Below are 17,709 nucleotides of genomic sequence, written 5' to 3'. Positions count from 1 at the left end.
CCTCCATAGCTTAGGGTCTGCCTTAACAGATAATAAATTGTGATTTGATCTGGTTTAAAAAAAGACAATTGGTAGGTTTGTGGTCACTGAACGTATCCTGAAAAGTTTAAGCATCTTATTAAACATTTCAGATACTCAAACAGTATTCATATAATATTCATATAATATAATACATCGTTGTGGTTTAATTTTACTTTTCTTAATGTGATGGAACTCCTTTCCACAACTGAACCTAGAAGTACTACATCTTCAGGTTCTGGTCAGCTGACTACATCCAAGTTTCACCGTGACAGTAACTTCACGGTAAACATCTTTAAATCACACCAGAAGAACCCAGACCTAAGTGGTTTATTCACACCATGTCAGAGATTAACATTATTGCTCCATCTGGCATTAGAACAACACAATTAAGTATTTCTTCACAAAACCAAAGCTATTCAAATAATTAGATATCAGGCCTTATTAAATCTTTAGTTTGTTTATTTTTCTTATTTTTATTTGTTTATTACTGCCTTAAAATCTAAATAATTATGGCATGAAAAACACATTTATTATAGGATTGCACAGACAGAACCTACCTGACCACCTTTGGGAGAACTCACCATATTATTATTTTTTATTAGTATTAAAAAAATAAATTAATTAATAATAATAATAATAATAATACAATTATATCGTGAAAAACCTAAAATGCTCATATAATCTAACTACAGTCACTAAAAATATTATACTATCTTATTCAAAAGCCATCGTGTGCAACACTTCACATGATTTAATTAAATAAATGCTCATTTACATCATATTCCACCAAAAGTTTGTATTAAAAAATATTCTTCAGGACACAGAAAACTCAAACTCGCAATAAAATCCGCGTGACATGGGCAAGATACAATGATAATTAGTATACTAAAATAAAATAAAAAATAGTAAAGAATTACAGAAACAAAGTATTTATAAAACAGGATTTAACAGTGTTCTTTTTTTGCCTAATTTACATTTTTACAGCTTTCACCGTCTAATGTAATATCCGAGAGAAATATACATAGTATTATACTTGATCAATTATTACGCGGTTCTTAAGAAATAATCTCATATTTGAAACTGGGATCAGACTGCAAAAAAATGTTTGTATTTAGTTCTTTTCTGGGTCCTGATCCAGAAGATCCAGTATATTTACAAGGGTTTAAATCGGATGATAATGTTTTGTCAATACTGACAACAAATGAATTTCAATGTTTATTTTTGACTATGAAAATATAAGAAAATGAAAGAAACTATGTGTAGCACAATACAACAAAAGCGGGTTAATGCAAAGAATGCATCATACTTTTTGGCTCATTATTTTGTGCACTGAACTGATGAAATAGATGCAACGCAACAGGTAAATGGTCTAGTCCATCAATACCTGTATGAAAATGCCAAACCTTTGTCCACACATTATTTTGTAAGTGTCAAAGTGAGAAATGCTTTCAGTTTAGTAACTGAATCGACACGACGGGAAATTATTTGTCATAAACGTGCTGCGCAAAGTAAGAGAAACAGTATCTGTGAGAACAAACTCACTTCATTGCAACTGACTGCTGTTACTCAGAAAGCCTTCAAACCTTGGCAATTTTCTCACTTTTCCGTCACGTACGCAGAATATTCCCGCATCTAAGAAATTAAAGATACTAACAAAAGCAGCTAAAGTAATTTGGGAAACCTGTCAAAATCTTGTCAACGCAACGGAGTGGTAAAGCAAACTGTTCCGCGTTGACGTTTTCGAAAATGTTACCGTTATACAATAAATAGTTGAGTGTTTCTGACACTCATGTCTGATGTACGTCGTTGTCATTGTCCGATCCGGTCACATCTCACAGCATCGTGCCGATCATCGCGCTCATCATAACGGGACTTCCTCACTTTCCAGGCATTCCTGCATTTACCATAAGCCAAGACAGACCCATTGATTGAACGTACTTTAGCCCCTTGTCCAATAAACAGTCAGAAAGGGGTTAAAAATTAAGAGTCAGTCAGTCAGCGAGTCTCCTTAAGCGCTTTTGTCCCGATCAGGGTCGCGGCAGAATAACTAAGCGCTGGGACGATGTGGGACAGATCATCATGTGTAGAGTCTTTCCAGACTGTCTTCGCACAAATATCACAGCTGAGTTACACACAAAACTACAGTATTTTTCTGACCCACCCCCGCCCCTATATTTTTGTCTCCCTCTTGTTTTCTGTGATGTTTTTCATTCCTTCAGTTTTTGGCATCACCTGTATGTCAGGAATTAAAAGAAATTTGGTTGGGTTACAATGATTGACTGCGCAAAGGCGGTAACACTAGTAAAATAAATGTATCTACTTATCCTAAAGGCAATTTACCACGAAAAGTAATACCATATCAGTAGTACCGAGAAACATCTACATCGCAGCTTTTTTACACATTATACTGTATGAATCTGTCTTCATTTTGTGGAAAGGCTAAAAGTGTCTACCTTGGTGCTTTAAGACATCTGAAGCAGCACGTCTCTTTTAATTTTAAAAGCATAATCAACAATCATCCTTTCGGGGATTTATGAGGCAAAAAACGATTTTCAGTTAATTATCGAAAGAGTTCAAACACAATAACAACACTTACGCAACGGACATCAAATACAATTTGACTTACAGTGAATAAGCTTAATTTACAAAACAAAGCTATAAAATTGGGGGGCGCGGTGGCGCAGCGGGTTTGACCGGGTCCTGCTCTCTGGCGGGTCTGGGGTTCGAGTCCTGCTTGGGGTGCCTTGCGATGGACTGGCGTCCCGTCCTGGGTGTGACCCCTGTACCCTGCGTTGCCAGGTAGGCTCGGTTCCCCGCGACCCCGTATGGGACAAGCGGCTCAGAAAATGTGTGTGTGTGTGTGTGTGTGTGTGTGTGAGAGAGAGAGAGAGTTTAAAACATGGTTGATAGACAACAGTTACTGTGTAAATTTTTTGTACAAAAATATATTTAAAGCAGAGGTTGTATTTGGTGAGAACAGTTCTAACTTTTGTAGATAGCAGCGTAAAATCAGTAAGACTTGTCAGAAACGTTATTTTTTTCAGACTAGCTGAACTCTGGATGGTCCCTTGTTTCTCAAGCGGCTCCCGCACCACTAGTTGCTGCTCGTGCTCATGTGGTGCAGTACCACGCTCTCGTCTCCATTTACCTGCGCCGTACCGCTACTCCGCACCGCGCTCTGGCAGACAGCAGGGAGCTGAAGGCCGAGGGCCGAGGAGCACTGGCTCATGGGAGATATAGGGGGTTGGATGATGATGGGCCGGGGGTGTGGTCCGAGTGCGCTCAGTCTCGGCGCTTTCCTTACGACTGTCACGCGCGCACTTTCGCCCTCCCTTTAGCGCGCGACCAGCACGTTCCGGGCCAGCTGACGGAAATCGAACGTGGAACGGAGCGGGTGAGCTAACTCGCGTGGACTGAGGCGGGCCACGTGGGTGGGGCGGGAAAGAAGGGGGCGAGAAGGCGAGCTGGACGCGCGCTCGTTCTTCTCAGGAGATGCGAGGACCAATTGTGATGGGGAAACGCAAGATCTGCCTTGTATCAGGGAGATAACGAAGATCATCAGCAGGAATCCGTCGTCCACGTCCACAGCTCGGGTGCGGATTAAGTGCCTCCTCCTTGCCTTGGTTTAAGGGAAAGACCGGCCGACGGACAGATGGAATGATGGACATGGTGGACATGCTGGAGATGCTGGGCAGATCTGTGGTGCCGTGTCTTTGGAATATGCGGTTTAAGAGAAAATCGACTAAACATTATTTTGGATAAAAAGAAAGCCGCACATCTGTTCTGCTGTCAGGGCCTCGAAGTGCAGAACTGCTCTCACATTCAGAGGTAAAAACACACAGAGAAACATCACTTCGCACTTTACTGCAATTCCATGATCACGGATCCGCAGGAAATGATGAGCTAAAGCAAAGTAAAGCGGGACAGTGTGAGGAGAGCAAGAGAACGCGCGGTGTGTGTGTGTGTGTGTGTGTGTGTGTGTGTCTGTCCTGTGTTGTTCTGCGTCTTCACATCCGAACAGGCCTCTGCAGCCGTCACACACCAGGCTCCCTCTCACGGGCAATCATATCTGACTCCATTAAAATGTACACATAATCGAATCTCTTACTTAGCGTTTTACCACAAGTTTCTTAATTAGATTTTCTTAAAAAATGTTCACATTCAGAACAACTTGCGCATCGAAAAACATTCGGAAAAACTGAATCAAAGAATTATACACTCACACACACTATTGCGCAGAAGCCTGGAAAATAGTGGTTAAGAGTCGGTTTATCCAGCAGGACACTATTAAACAAAAATCACGTTCCTAACAAAAGAGTAGCAGAAGCTGTTTAGGTGCCGCGTTATTTCACCATGATTCTGTGGTAAGACAGTTCTCATTCTGCGGTGTGTTCTTTAAATCGTGTTGTAAATATCGTAATGATCAATAATGATGAGCAGCTCAGTAATCAAGAAAGGAAATAATTCTGACGAACAGTAGCATCTGATTTTTTTTTAATTAAAAAAAATGACTACAAGTCGAGAAAACTCGCTGAGATTTATGATGATGACAAATTAAAAATTTGAATAAAATAGTTTAATTTTGACTTCTTGCAAATTTAGAATATTAAAAAAAATGTAAATTCAGAGGAATAAGATAGTAAAGCTTTTGGTGTTACAGGCTGTCGTATAGCTAGGTTTTTATCTCAGTTTGGTTAAAATATAACACTAGTGTAAGAAGGTACTACAAATATTAATTCAAGCATATAGGATCTCAACTTTACTCATCACTGACTTTCATAAAGGTAATACTTCAAAAGCCCATGCAGTTGAGTGTGCTCAGTGGACAAACTTAAGCCACTTGTATTTGTTTTTAATCCTTTTTTGCACTTATATCCCTCAGCGGGACCCTTGGCTGTGTATATACATATATTGCTGACATGGCGGACACACAACATGCTTTTGGTCTCCTAAACACCCCCACAGATTTGGATTCAAAGAAATTAAATGATGAAAGGAGACAGGAGAGTCAGAGACAAACTTTATACAAATCTCCTTCTGAGCAGGCCTCCTGCATCCAACAGGTGGGAACTCTGTTTGTGCTTATTATTGTAAAAAAGTGTGTGTTTACGTGTGTGTGCGCTCACACGTCTCTTCACATGTTGATAGACATACAGGTTGAGCAAAGAAAAATTAACTCCGAAGTGTCTAGTCCCAGACTAATTCTGCATCTGTTTGTTCAAATATTTAAATGTTTGCATCAATTTAAAATACAGCATAACACTGAAACGGTCTGTGGTCAAATAATGTAACTGTGTTTTGTATCACTGAAGCAGGCCGAAGCATGAATATAGAGTCGGTATGACATTAAGGAAATAAGCATAAATAAATAGTTTGTTTTATGTCTTATCACACATACTAAACAATATAATGAAGTAAATTTTAGAGACTAAGTGTGTGGTGATGGTAAGAACGAGTTCAAGAGACTCAGTCTTAGAGAGTGTAGAGTGAAGGATTGTGACAATGTGAAAGAGTGTGAAACTGCTCTTTGCATCCGCCTCACAAGTCATCCATGAGCTGTCAATGCAAAGTACAATTATTTCCCAATAAAGAATATTAAGCTAACCTCTAAAAATCGCATATGAAACACAAATAAAACTAGAGCAAATCTGTCATTTAATATGCACATGGGGCACTCTGACACTTCAGTACATCACATGGACCGCAGAGTTTAATTGCCAATTTTTTGTCTTGCATGATAGCGACTATGTTTTTTTTACATTTACACTTAACGGTCATCCATTTAGCAGACGCTTTCCTCCAAAGCGACGTACATCTCCGAGAAAAACACAAGGCGTGCATCGCATCTACAGAAGCAGAGATTTGGGTGCAGACACGGGACAGGCAGAGTTATTTAATACGAGGGTCTGCGTCACAGGAACGAGCAGAAAGAGTGCCTGCTTCTGGATGACATTCTTTCTGCGCAATCAGTGTTAATAACTCTTGATTTTAGCAGGGGATGGAGGGTATAAAGATCGTTTTACACGAAAGAGACCTATGGATGAAGTTTCACGAAGTTGGGACTGAAATGATCATCACCAAAGCTGGCAGGTAACGTGATTTTTCATTGAGGCGCATAAATCGGTCTCACTGTCACTGAGTCGGATTTGAAGAGAAGAAAAAGTGTTTTGCCGAACACAGTGATGCACGACAGTTTTATTTGAAGGCCTTTACACTACAGCGCTCTGCGCGAACCCTGCGCGGGACACGGCCGTCCGAGCGATCGAGCGAGTGCCGAGCGCGCGATCTTAGCGACGGGGCCCTTAGATGTGTGTTTCCTGTGATAACAGCAGTTTGGCACGAGAGGACATGATTTTTGCGATTATGAAAACACTCTGATTCAGAACCCAAGATATCATTTGAAAAAGGCGAGTGTTACATGGTGGTGAAGTCACCATTTAGAGTGTGACATACGTTGTATTCATTTTATTTATGTTTCACTAACCTTTAGACCGACAATTGAAACAAAGTTAAATGATGGGTCAAGCTTCCCAATTTCTCATGTTAGCTTTCCATAATGGGAAATTCCATGCATAAACAAAACTAAAACTTATTGTGAGAGTATAGATTCATTAATGGCAGCACGAAAATATTATTATTAACGCTGTTAATAATAACAACAACAATAATAATAATAATAATAATAATAATAATAATAATAATAATATCATGTTATTTTGTCCTGCGTCCTGGCACGGATTCCTCCGTTTTGACTGTTTTCAGAGACATCTTTTATCATAAACACCGTGGATTTACCTTTTCACTTCCAGTCTCCAGAGAAATACTGTATTTTTACTACCTATTATGGAATAAAATGTGTTGGCGTGTGATGGTGAAGTGTGATGATGAGGGTGAGCTTCCCCATGTCAGTCAGTGTGCGTTCTGTGTCCACAGGAGGATGTTTCCGAGCTACAAGGTGAAGGTTTCTGGACTGAACCCCAAAACACGGTACATTCTTCTGATGGACGCCGTACCCGCGGACGACCACCGCTACAAGTTCGCTGACAATAAATGGTGGGTTACGAACCTACAGCCATTATTATGTACATATACCTGAGCGGAGTATAACTGCAACTAACTTTATAATTTAAATCCCAGCACTGACAGCGCATGGCACCCTAAAAGGAACAGGAAAGCATTTAACAACTCCAGCATCGCTCCGCGTATCGCCTGCCCGGGAAAAAAATCAGAATTCAAAATTTTAAGTACGGTTTCTACTGAATGTCTATTGCCAGCTCACCATCGTAAAGTGGAAGAAATCGCAAGTCGAACCATCGTAAATCGGGGACCACCTCCATATGTATGTGTGTGTTTGTGTATTGCCAGGTAAGGCTCGGGACAAGCGGTCTGGTTGTTGACAATGGATATACACAAGAAATAGGATTAACCGAAGTACGTTTTCCATTTGATACCTGATTTTATAATTAAATGAAAAAATTCAAGTATTGAACGTCGTACAACAGAGGTCTTATTTTTCCTGCCTGTAATATTACATATGCAGGGGACGATTTTTTTCTTTTCAGTAAAACAACATTCATTATTTGTTTTCAGCAAAACGTCAAACGATATTCCTCATTTTTTATTTCTCGACTAAACGAAGACAATTTTCATAAATAATCATGTTTTTAAACAAAGAAAGACTACTATTTATTAAAATTTATTAAGAAAAAAACAGGATTCTGGGTCGTGACCCACAAAGACCACGATCTTCAGTCCACTGGACTGGAATGGAAACTTAAGCCTCCTCAGAAGTTCCGTGATTTTGGGAGAAAAAATGCTTTATGCATAACAATATTTCTTTCTGCATATCTGGAAAGCCTACAATCCCTTCATAGCATTTAGTAGGAGTTCAGTATTATTTGGAATCTGACGTTGTACAGTTGTGCACATAACCGCTTTATGAAATTCCTCAGCTGTAAGGACATATATTTGTGTACTATGCTGAAAAGCTTTTCCCCTAAAGGAGCTTTAAATGTAATAAATCTATAAACATTTTTATTTGTTCTGCATTTTCTAAAAAATAAAGTGATCACAATTATTACCAGGCATTTTGACCAGCAGTGAACATCTGCAAAGAATGAAAATGAGAAAGTAGGCCTCTTATCTCATTTACCTTTCCGAGAAGATACATGAAAACAGCAAATGTAACATAATAGCACATCTACAATAATAAGCATCCTAATAATACTAAAAATAAAGTACTACAGAATTTTCTTTAGAAACCTTCGTGTCAGGTATTAGATAATGGCCCATATTAAAAGAAGGCAATGCGAGACACGAGCAGAACAGGCGAGTCATAGCTCTCATTCTTGAACTGATTGTATTGTAAGACTGAACCACAAGACACTTCACAGACTGACTCGATTACCAGTTCTTTAAATAGAAATCTGAAGGATCACTGAAATTTTTGCTTAAAAGATAAAAATAATATGAATTGTCCTAATAGGCACATTCACGACATTCAAACTTGTGGACTGTGCTGTCCTGATGGGGCCCATTTCATTACAAGTCAGCAGGAACATGGTGAAGTGGAAGGCAGCAGAACAAACTGGCCATGTGGCTGGGGAGCGTGTGACCACGTCACACCTGTTCAGTCCGGTGTGCTCAGAGAGTCTTCCCATGTGCTTTGCTCAGGTCTGTGACGGGAAAAGCAGAGCCTGCCATGCCTGGCAGACTGTATGTCCACCCAGACTCACCGGCAACTGGAACCCATTGGATGAGGCAGCTTGTCTCCTTCCAGAAGCTCAAACTGACCAACAACCACCTGGATCCTTTTGGACACGTAAGTTTGAAATGACATCCCTTACACCTTTCATCTTTGTTTCCTGTGTTCAGCATTCCCTGGTTGCTTCGAGGTGATGTTCGTACAGACACATTCCTATACAGCTTTTTGGTTCAGAGTAGAGCAGAGAACTAAGCAATGACCACGGTCATTTTAATGTACCTACAAACTTCTATCTACATTTCAGCTACATCTCAGTTGGTCTTCCTATCCAGTGGTATGTACACTTCTCTTGAGGGATAATATTAACCTGTATCCATCCATTAGTAGAGTTCTTGAAATTATCAACAAAGTTATGTGAACAATTGGTCTTACTTTTAGTCTGGAAGCACCACTTGGCTTCATTTGGGGCCTATCAACACCCTGTACTGGCTAAAGCCAACATATCACAGTGGTTGGTCAAGGTACTTTAAGTGACAGGTCCTGACTCATTCAGTACCACTTCTTGGCTCAACCAACTGCTACATGTGAAGGCAAGTAATCTTTGCCGTATTGCCTAGCCTCAGCTGGCAGGAGGACACTGGCACATAGAGGGAATGAGACTTACGTTTTAGATTTAGTTTTTCATTCAAGAATGTAGCATTAACAGGGTGAAATAATCTGTAGCATGTCCATGTTTAATGAAGTGAAAAAGCTTTTTTAACTTACAACTTGACCTTGTTTCTAAGCAAGGTGATAACAGAAAGGATACAGCATATATGAATGTACAGAAATATGAAAAATGAAGGAAAACACAGCTAATTACTTTCAGAATTAAGCCTTAAGTTTTGCTCAAGTAATGGGATCCAATTCAGTAGTTTTGCCTCTTTCAGTAATAACCAGGTACAGGTGTTTTAGTCACACGGAACACAAGACCTGCATTAAATTGCAGACAAGATTAACAGGTTAATAGCTAAGCAAGAGGAGAAATACTTAAAATTAATTTTAAACTGTTTAAAACTCTAGACACTAGAGTCAGAAATTTAAATTGATAGATACAGAAGAAAGTCACGTGTGATCGATTGGTGGTTTTTTCACTATAACTTACAGACTACAGTTAGATTAGTCCTACAACACAGAAAAAAATATTTAATATAAAAGGGAGCAGCACCCTCAAGCTTTTCGGAGCAACAAATGTAATTTGCAGAGAACAAGGATGCATTGCCTGGCATGCCACAGCAACTTTTCCAAGACCTCTGCAGAAAGATGGCCTGGCCCTCTAGTCATCAAAACACTCAGCAGATGGCAAAAACAGGCTAATGTGGAACAAGGAAGAAATGTACAGAAGGCAGGTTGAAATGATGTTTTTTACTGTGTAAAGGAAGAAATGGATGAGATTAAAAATGAAAAAAAAAACTCCCCCTTTAAGTTTTTTCATTAAGTTTTTTTTTTTTTTTTTGCTAGAACATAATCCTTTTTTGATAGCATACAACAGAATTAAACAGACCCTGTAGTGCAAGTCCCTATAGCAAAGTCACATGTCCTTTTTATATATACATGGTTTGAGAAATACAAAGGGTCATATTAATGCTGAAATATTATTTCTGGATGATGAAACATTTTCACTGCTGCCTGTAGTAACTGTAGCAGCAGAACATGTAGGCTAAGTACTGTGAGGACTACATGAAGGAATACTGCTCTGACCCACCCTTTTACCTTAGCTGAATTTTCCATCTGTTTGATAGCTGGTGTTTGATATGTCACGTATTATACCGCTAAATCCTGTGTCTTCTCAGAATCCACCTCTAGACACCTCTAAGAATGGTACCTACTTCTCTTTCAGATTATATTGAACTCCATGCACAAGTACCAACCGAGAATCCACATCGTGAAAGCAGATGAAAACAATGGATTTGGGTCCAAAAACACAGCCTTCTGTACGCATGTGTTTCCAGAAACAGCTTTCATTGCCGTCACATCATATCAAAACCACAAGGTAAGACCAAGTATATGACTTTCTTGCCATTTTAAAGTCATGAGGTTTTAATAATAACAAAATAGAAGATTAAATAAGATCATCTTTATCTTAGTTCCTAAAGTCAAACTGCTCTGTCACTGAAAACAAATGTGTTATCCTTGAGGTAACAGCTACTGTCATTAAAATCACAACATTAATTAATTAATGCTCCAGTTTTATTAATGTTGCTTTTAAACCAAAGTATTATTCTGGGATATCATTAGCTTTAAAAAATGTGACAGCACGAAACTTGGTCCCTCTGAGTTTATCAGGTTAAAAATCATCAATGACAGAGGCTAAAATGCTGGGCTTCAAACGGGCACGTGTAAGATACTAGTGTATATTCCACTGCTTGTATACTCCATATCTACCCATTAATGAGATGATGCTCAGAAAGCTTTCAAACACTTCAGCTTTATCTCTGTAAGTAATTTTACTACTGTTTGCAACAGCTGACAGACACGCAGTGAACAAAGTTTCACCCATCACTCAAACTTGCACTCATCCATTGATGCTGTGAGTGGCCAGCACAGCCAGTTGGAGGAATGGTTCGCGCTGATACGAACTCACACTAACCCATCTATTGCCGTGAGTGTCAGTGGAGAGCTGAAGGATGCTGACTGAAACTGCATCCCCAAAGAGCTGATATCACATGAAATGCACAGGCTGAGAGCAGCCCGCAAAACTTTGAAACAGCATCTTTCAGACTTTAGAAGGTTGCTTGACCTGATTTGTCAACGTGTGACATGAACTGATAACAACCAATAACAAAAATCATTTCACTACCAAGTAAAACTAGTGAGTAAAATAAAAAGACAAAATGTTTGCAACCTAATTAAATTTTATTACATCTACCTGTAATTATTTTCCAGGCGCTAAGCGACTTCTAATATTAAGCTGCTTACAATACACACTTATTTTACAGGGCTTATAAGTTTAACTAGTGAGGTCACAGTTTGTAAATAAATCGTAATAAGATGAGTTCACCTACTTTTCTTACATTAAAACATTACATTATTACAGCTTCGCCATGGAAAACCCCGTGTGGTGCACTGTAAACATCCTGTAATACCTTTTAAATGTCAAAAAGATTTCAACCAAGTAAAGTAGCTTTGAACAGGTGAAACTCCGGCGTTACAGTGTAAAAAACATTATTAACAATATTGACGCATGAGGAACCCCGATATGTAGTCTTCTTTACATTAATTCATTATCTACAAATCCATGTCATTAAACATTTGCAACAACAGAAATTAATATTCTTTGCGGTTTCCTCTACGTTTTTATTAAGACATTTTAATTACAGAAGCCTGCGTTAAATTAAATTAAAAAAAAATCAATTTGATATTTTTAAACGGGACTACATCCTTCATATAAATTATTTTTCAGTGCCACATACAGTCAATCCGTTTAGACTGCTTTTTTTAATCATTAATGTTAAAAAAAAGGAAGATTTTGTGTTTGAAATCCTTTGAGTTTTTCTCGGGATTTTACAGCAGTACTGGTGGAATAAACCTCGAAGATTTCGTGAAAAACCTAAAAATGGAAAGAACCAACGGCTCTTTGGCGAATCATGTCGTTTTACTTTACAGAAATGCAAGCACTCTACGATTAATATTCCTAATAATATCAGTCACCCTCGGTAATAACGATAAAACTGTAACTGTTGCCCAAGTCCATAGTAAATTAGTACAAAATAGCCTTTTTCAGTAAGTCTCTGCCTGCAGGTTACAGTACTTGACATTCAATCATTTCGCATAGATTCAGACGGTAGTCCTGCTGAATGTGTTTAAATTATTACTGAGGAAAATTGTTTTCAGTTAATTACTGTGTTGTGTATTCAAGTCGTGTCTGTAATGGAGCTGATATGTTTCTCTGCCCGTGTACGGGTGGCTTTCCTCAAAGTCCAAAGATGTGTGTTCCACGTGAATTATTCACTCTAAATTGGCCGCGCGTGTAACTCGGGAATGAGGGATTGATTGTGACACAATTTCTGTGTATTCGCCTCACACTCATTATATGCTTCCCGCTGTAGGTTTCGGACAGTACACTTTCGGAAGAGCTTGTGGATAATCATGGCTATATATAGGTTTATATAACCCTTATTTATTGAGTGGGTATGAAATACCCATTTTATGCTGCTGACTAATTTTTACTGAAGGAATTCAGGGCAAATACCGTTCTTATCCAGTAAAAGCCGGGATTCGAACCTCAGCCCTTCGAGCGCAAAGGGGAAGTTGTAACAAATGTGCTAGAGGCGCCCCCGTTATTCCTCCTAATCGGAATGGTTAGAAAATGTATAATAACCCTACTGAATTACTCAGTAAAAAGTAATGTAACAGGGACAACACCAGTTCCGACCTCAAGAAAACAGATGTCAGATCATGCGCTGCAGTTTCCAGAAAAATTCGTGGTGCTCCATATTTATATTGTTTCGTTTTATTTTATTAAATTTAGCAGCACCCGACCCGTACCGTACGTTATGATTCTTATTAATAATATTCTTCCACTGTATGGTGAGATACAAAACCAGGGTGGAAAGGACCGACCGGTCCCCGATATTAAATATAACGTAACAGTGGAGAGAGCTTCGGCTGAGGTGACACTTCTCTTCTCATCGGGGGAGAGAAATTAAAGATCGAGAAAGGTTCTGTACGTCTGACAGCGGACAGTGAAGCTCTAATAAAATCTCAGCACCGCTTTCTTCTCGCCGTGGAACAGAGCGCATAGCCGCCGTGCTGCGAGTGAACCTACATCGCCTACGGAGCCATATATACTGCAGCTCTTTCACTCATTGGTTCTTATTTATTTTCATGAGAAGGTACAAAGCATAATACTTGCATATACGCACACAAGCTATTTTCATATGTATTATTATTTTTTATTCACGCATCAGAGAAGCGGTTTTACAGGATTTGACACTTACGCCCTCTTCCGCTCCACTGGACTTGAGCCGTTTAAAACCCAGAACAGAAGAGTCTGTCTTCAAAATAACTGAACTCTTTGTTTGCTTTGAAATTATGGCATTTCCATAAGGATCTACACATAATATATTTTATGACAAATTGACAACTAATACATATTGAGAAAAAAAAATTACATAGAGTTCTTTAAATACAACAGCACTGTACACTTAATAATAGTTGCAAATTTATTTTACAGCAGAGGCCAGTATTATAAAGACGTGAGATATTCAGTCTTCACCATCATTGTGACTGCTGCATTCAGCAAAATGAGAATTCCTTTTTAAAGACTTAATTCTAATGCTTTCTGAGATTACATTACAGGGCCACCTGAAAGGTGAGGAAATATATGGGGAATGGCTCTAATTTGGAAGTGTTTAACAATCAGTGGCAGAAACCAGAGTAAATGTGCAAGTATTACAGGAACACATGTGTGCATGGACACAGGCCACATTTTGAGCTGCGCTCATCTGTGCTTGTGTAACACCTCCAAGAGCCCACCTACTTAGCCTTTTGAAAGAGGGTGATGTTTACACTGGCCTTTGGTGAGGAATCACCGCTACGTGGGACAAGGGCAGGAGGCACCAGTTCAATGCAGTAACTGAGGGGTTCAATGTGTGAGGCACATCTCCCATCACAGAGACCTGCCAGTGCTCTCGTTCAGCATTAATCATTCTCACGGCTGCATTCTTTCAAGCATCAACACAAAGACACACTGGTACTGTGAGGAATCATGGGATATGAAGCCTTAAAAAGTTTTCCCATTTGCCTTTGCCAGAGCCACAAGTAGTGTTTCTAAAATACGGACACAGCAAATTTAGGTATTATAAAATTCTAGTTAAGTACAAAAATGCATAGCCCCCCGCCCCCTGTGCGAGCTGCTTTCCAATTATCCCAAAACCACAAAATTCCCATTTAGAACAGAAAGTGGTTAATTGACTACAACAAGAAGGTACAAGCAGTTTTGGGGATGTGAAAATAAATGTGATTTTTTTTGTGTGTGTTTTCATAGATCACCCAGCTGAAGATTGAAAACAATCCCTTTGCCAAAGGCTTTCGAGGAAGCGATGACATGGAGCTGCACCGGATATCCAAAATGCAAAGGTGGAAATGTTCCAAACAAGTCCCTACTGTTTTCCCAAAAGACCAGCAACCAACACTGTCAGGCCAATGTAAAATTTAATAAAACAAAAAAAAATCTGTTTCAATAACACCATTCTTGCATAATGGGCCTAAAGACATCATGAACACATGAATAATGTAACATCTTTAAATGTGGCTCATATTTACAGTCTTAATGTTAAAATTAACCTTGGGAGGATCATCCAATGGAAGGCTAAACATACTTCGATGTATGCTCAGCTGATCAACAAACTACTACCCAACTTGCACTAAAAGTACAATTTCCAACTTAACTGCTATCTCACCTCAACTTGCCGAAAGCATGTACAGCTGATTTGAGTGTACTAAAAGTAACTATTTTGGAACAATTTGTGTGATTACAGCACAGCTAGAATGGAAAGTGAGGAGAAATCATCCAGCAGAGGTTAAGTCACATAGCTGAAAATGAATCAAGACTCAGGATTCTACCTCTCGTGCACTATGCTCTCTAATGTTTATGAATGAATTCATTTTTTTTTCTATTTTGACAATTTGCGCCTTAGTCTGGCTCAAGTTCTTTCTTGGAAGCCAAGGTTTATAGATTATGTGGTGATAATGACTCACAGCTCCAGCTGAATTTAGCAATGGAGAGAGAGGCTGTGGAACAAGAGAAGTTGAAGTCTATTTTTAGACCCCTGCTCCATCTCACTAGCTACACACACACACAGTTTCAGAACTGCTTGTCCCATACGGGGTCACCGGAGCCTACCCGGCAACACAGGGCATAAGGCCAGAGGGGGAGGGGACACACCCAGGACGGGACGCCAGTCCGTCACAAGGCACCCCAAGTGGGACTCGAACCCCAGACCCACCGGAGAGCAGGACAGTGGTCCAACCCACTGCGCCACTGCGCCACCGCGCCACCCTCTCACTAGCCATTGTTTAATAATTGTTTACCTCAAGAGGACAGAGCAGAGTGTGGTTTTATACCAAAAATACAGCAATGCTTTGTTTATTTAATACACAACACCTATTACTTTGCATTCACACATTCAAAGCGGCAGGTGATTTTTCCTCCATTTAAGATTCAGCTTTCTATGAAAATAGAAATAATTTCATAAAATAGATTTGTAAGTAATCCTACCACTGTCTAGGAGCAATACTGGACACCTGTGAAGCTAGTAAATTTGACTGAAGGCCTGAACCCCCCCCAACCCCCAACATGTGTCACAGCAGTAAGGAGTACCCACTGGTGCCACGCAGCACTCTGAGCCAGAGGCCACTTCCTGGTCCGAACCCCTTCAGGGTGGCGGTGCGGGGTGCAGTCTCTGTCAGCAGCCTTGATTCACAGTACCCATGCCAGAACAGGGTTAAGAACACACCGCCAAGGCTACTGACCCATTCGTACCCTGTCACCCATGAGCGCCAGCATGAGTTCCTCCAAGACTACCAATGTACAAGGAGAAAAGGTTAGTGGCCTTTCTGATAAGTTTAAGCTATGATCATTTTTTAAGGTAAATGAAATTAAATTTTTACACTTTTTTTTACAAAAGGTCTTAGAAAGAGCCAAGTGTTTTACCAGCCAGTTGTGGAAAAATGGTCTAAAATATTAATGAAATCACATTTTCTGCTTTCATAGTGTAGTGTAGAATTTTTGAGTCAAATGGCGACTAGTGAGGAATTCCAGTTAGTGGTTCTACGCTATTCTACACAAAAACATGTGAAAGAGACGGGCATACAGTTTACAGAGTGGCTATAAAGAGATAGTTTGAAACTAATTTGTCCAATAAGACATTATCGAAATGACTCACTGTAGATCTGACAAAATGCTTCATTTTATGCCTTTTGAAAATCATTGCAGTAATTGTTTCCTCAACTTTATACTACAGAGATCAGCTCAATAAACAATCTTTAATGTTAAAGCTTTCTATGAGATGTACGTCACTTTGGAGAAACGCATCTGCTAGATGAATAAATGTATGTAACGTCTTCTATCTCTCCAAAGCGGATGCAAACTGTCACGCAGGAGACCACCTGTACAAGAAGTCCTACATGGAGGCTTCCCCAACAGATGATGACCAGTACTTTCGGCCAGCTGGATACTCCCTTGGCTTCAGTGGGATCCCTTACCAGACAGAGACAACCCAACAGCAGGCGTGCAGGTACGCCGGCACCCCCCAGGTGGTTGAACATACTCACATGCAGGAGGACATCAACTGTGGAACCTGGGGGGGAGTATCACCTTATGCCAGCTGCCCACCACCACTGGGGGGTCTACCTTGCCAGCATCTTTCCACTCACTTTGGCCCAGGCTCCCCTCTGAGCACACACATCCCGCCCCATTTTTCTGGAGACACTCACACCTCATTCCCGAGCCCAACACCCCAACAGCCCCTAATTCAGCACTGTGGCCCCAGTGAATACACCCGATCACCCATAGCCAGTCACCAGGGCTCTGAGTACATGTATTCCCAGGGCATGGCCCATACCCCCTCTCCCCACCAATACCGCCACACGGTGTCCAGTGTGGGCATCACATTCGACTGGAGCGAGAATAGCTAGTAAATCGAGGGAGAGTGGAGTAAAAATATTATACATTTTTCTAATACATAATTATTGTATTATATACATTACAATACAATAATTATAATACACCGATGACAAAATCTTCCACAGTGCTGAATGATGGCATCTAAGTGATATGTCTTTTCTAGCAGCACTTCAACAGATGCGCAGTTGGAGTTATTTGAGTTTGCAACACTATCTGTTTTTCGATGACCCACTTAATTTATTGAAAGGCCATTTTCATCTTTTTTCAACAATTATTCCACTGTCATTTGGAAATGTGGACAACCATCCTTCAGCAT

At 39.9% G+C, this 17,709-nt stretch overlaps 1 protein-coding gene across 1 annotated transcript; it reads left to right on the top strand.

Moving 5' to 3' along the window:
- The first annotated feature begins 6,016 nt into the window (after window positions 1-6,016).
- On the top strand, window positions 6,017-17,404 carry LOC108927185 (T-box transcription factor TBX5-like). Its single transcript, XM_029253055.1, has 7 exons — window positions 6,017-6,111; window positions 6,955-7,074; window positions 8,695-8,842; window positions 10,605-10,757; window positions 14,754-14,845; window positions 16,076-16,311; window positions 16,848-17,404. The coding sequence occupies exons 1-7, from the start codon at window positions 6,020-6,022 to the stop codon at window positions 17,402-17,404; spliced, it is 1,398 nt and encodes a 465-aa protein (XP_029108888.1). The 5' UTR covers window positions 6,017-6,019.
- The last annotated feature ends 305 nt before the right edge of the window (window positions 17,405-17,709 follow it).

Source organism: Scleropages formosus, chromosome 6 (genome assembly GCF_900964775.1).
Source record: "Scleropages formosus chromosome 6, fSclFor1.1, whole genome shotgun sequence".
Classification (NCBI taxonomy): Eukaryota; Metazoa; Chordata; class Actinopteri; order Osteoglossiformes; family Osteoglossidae; genus Scleropages; species Scleropages formosus.
Note: the sequence above shows the minus strand (reverse complement) of the source record. Positions and strands in the feature narration are given on the sequence as shown.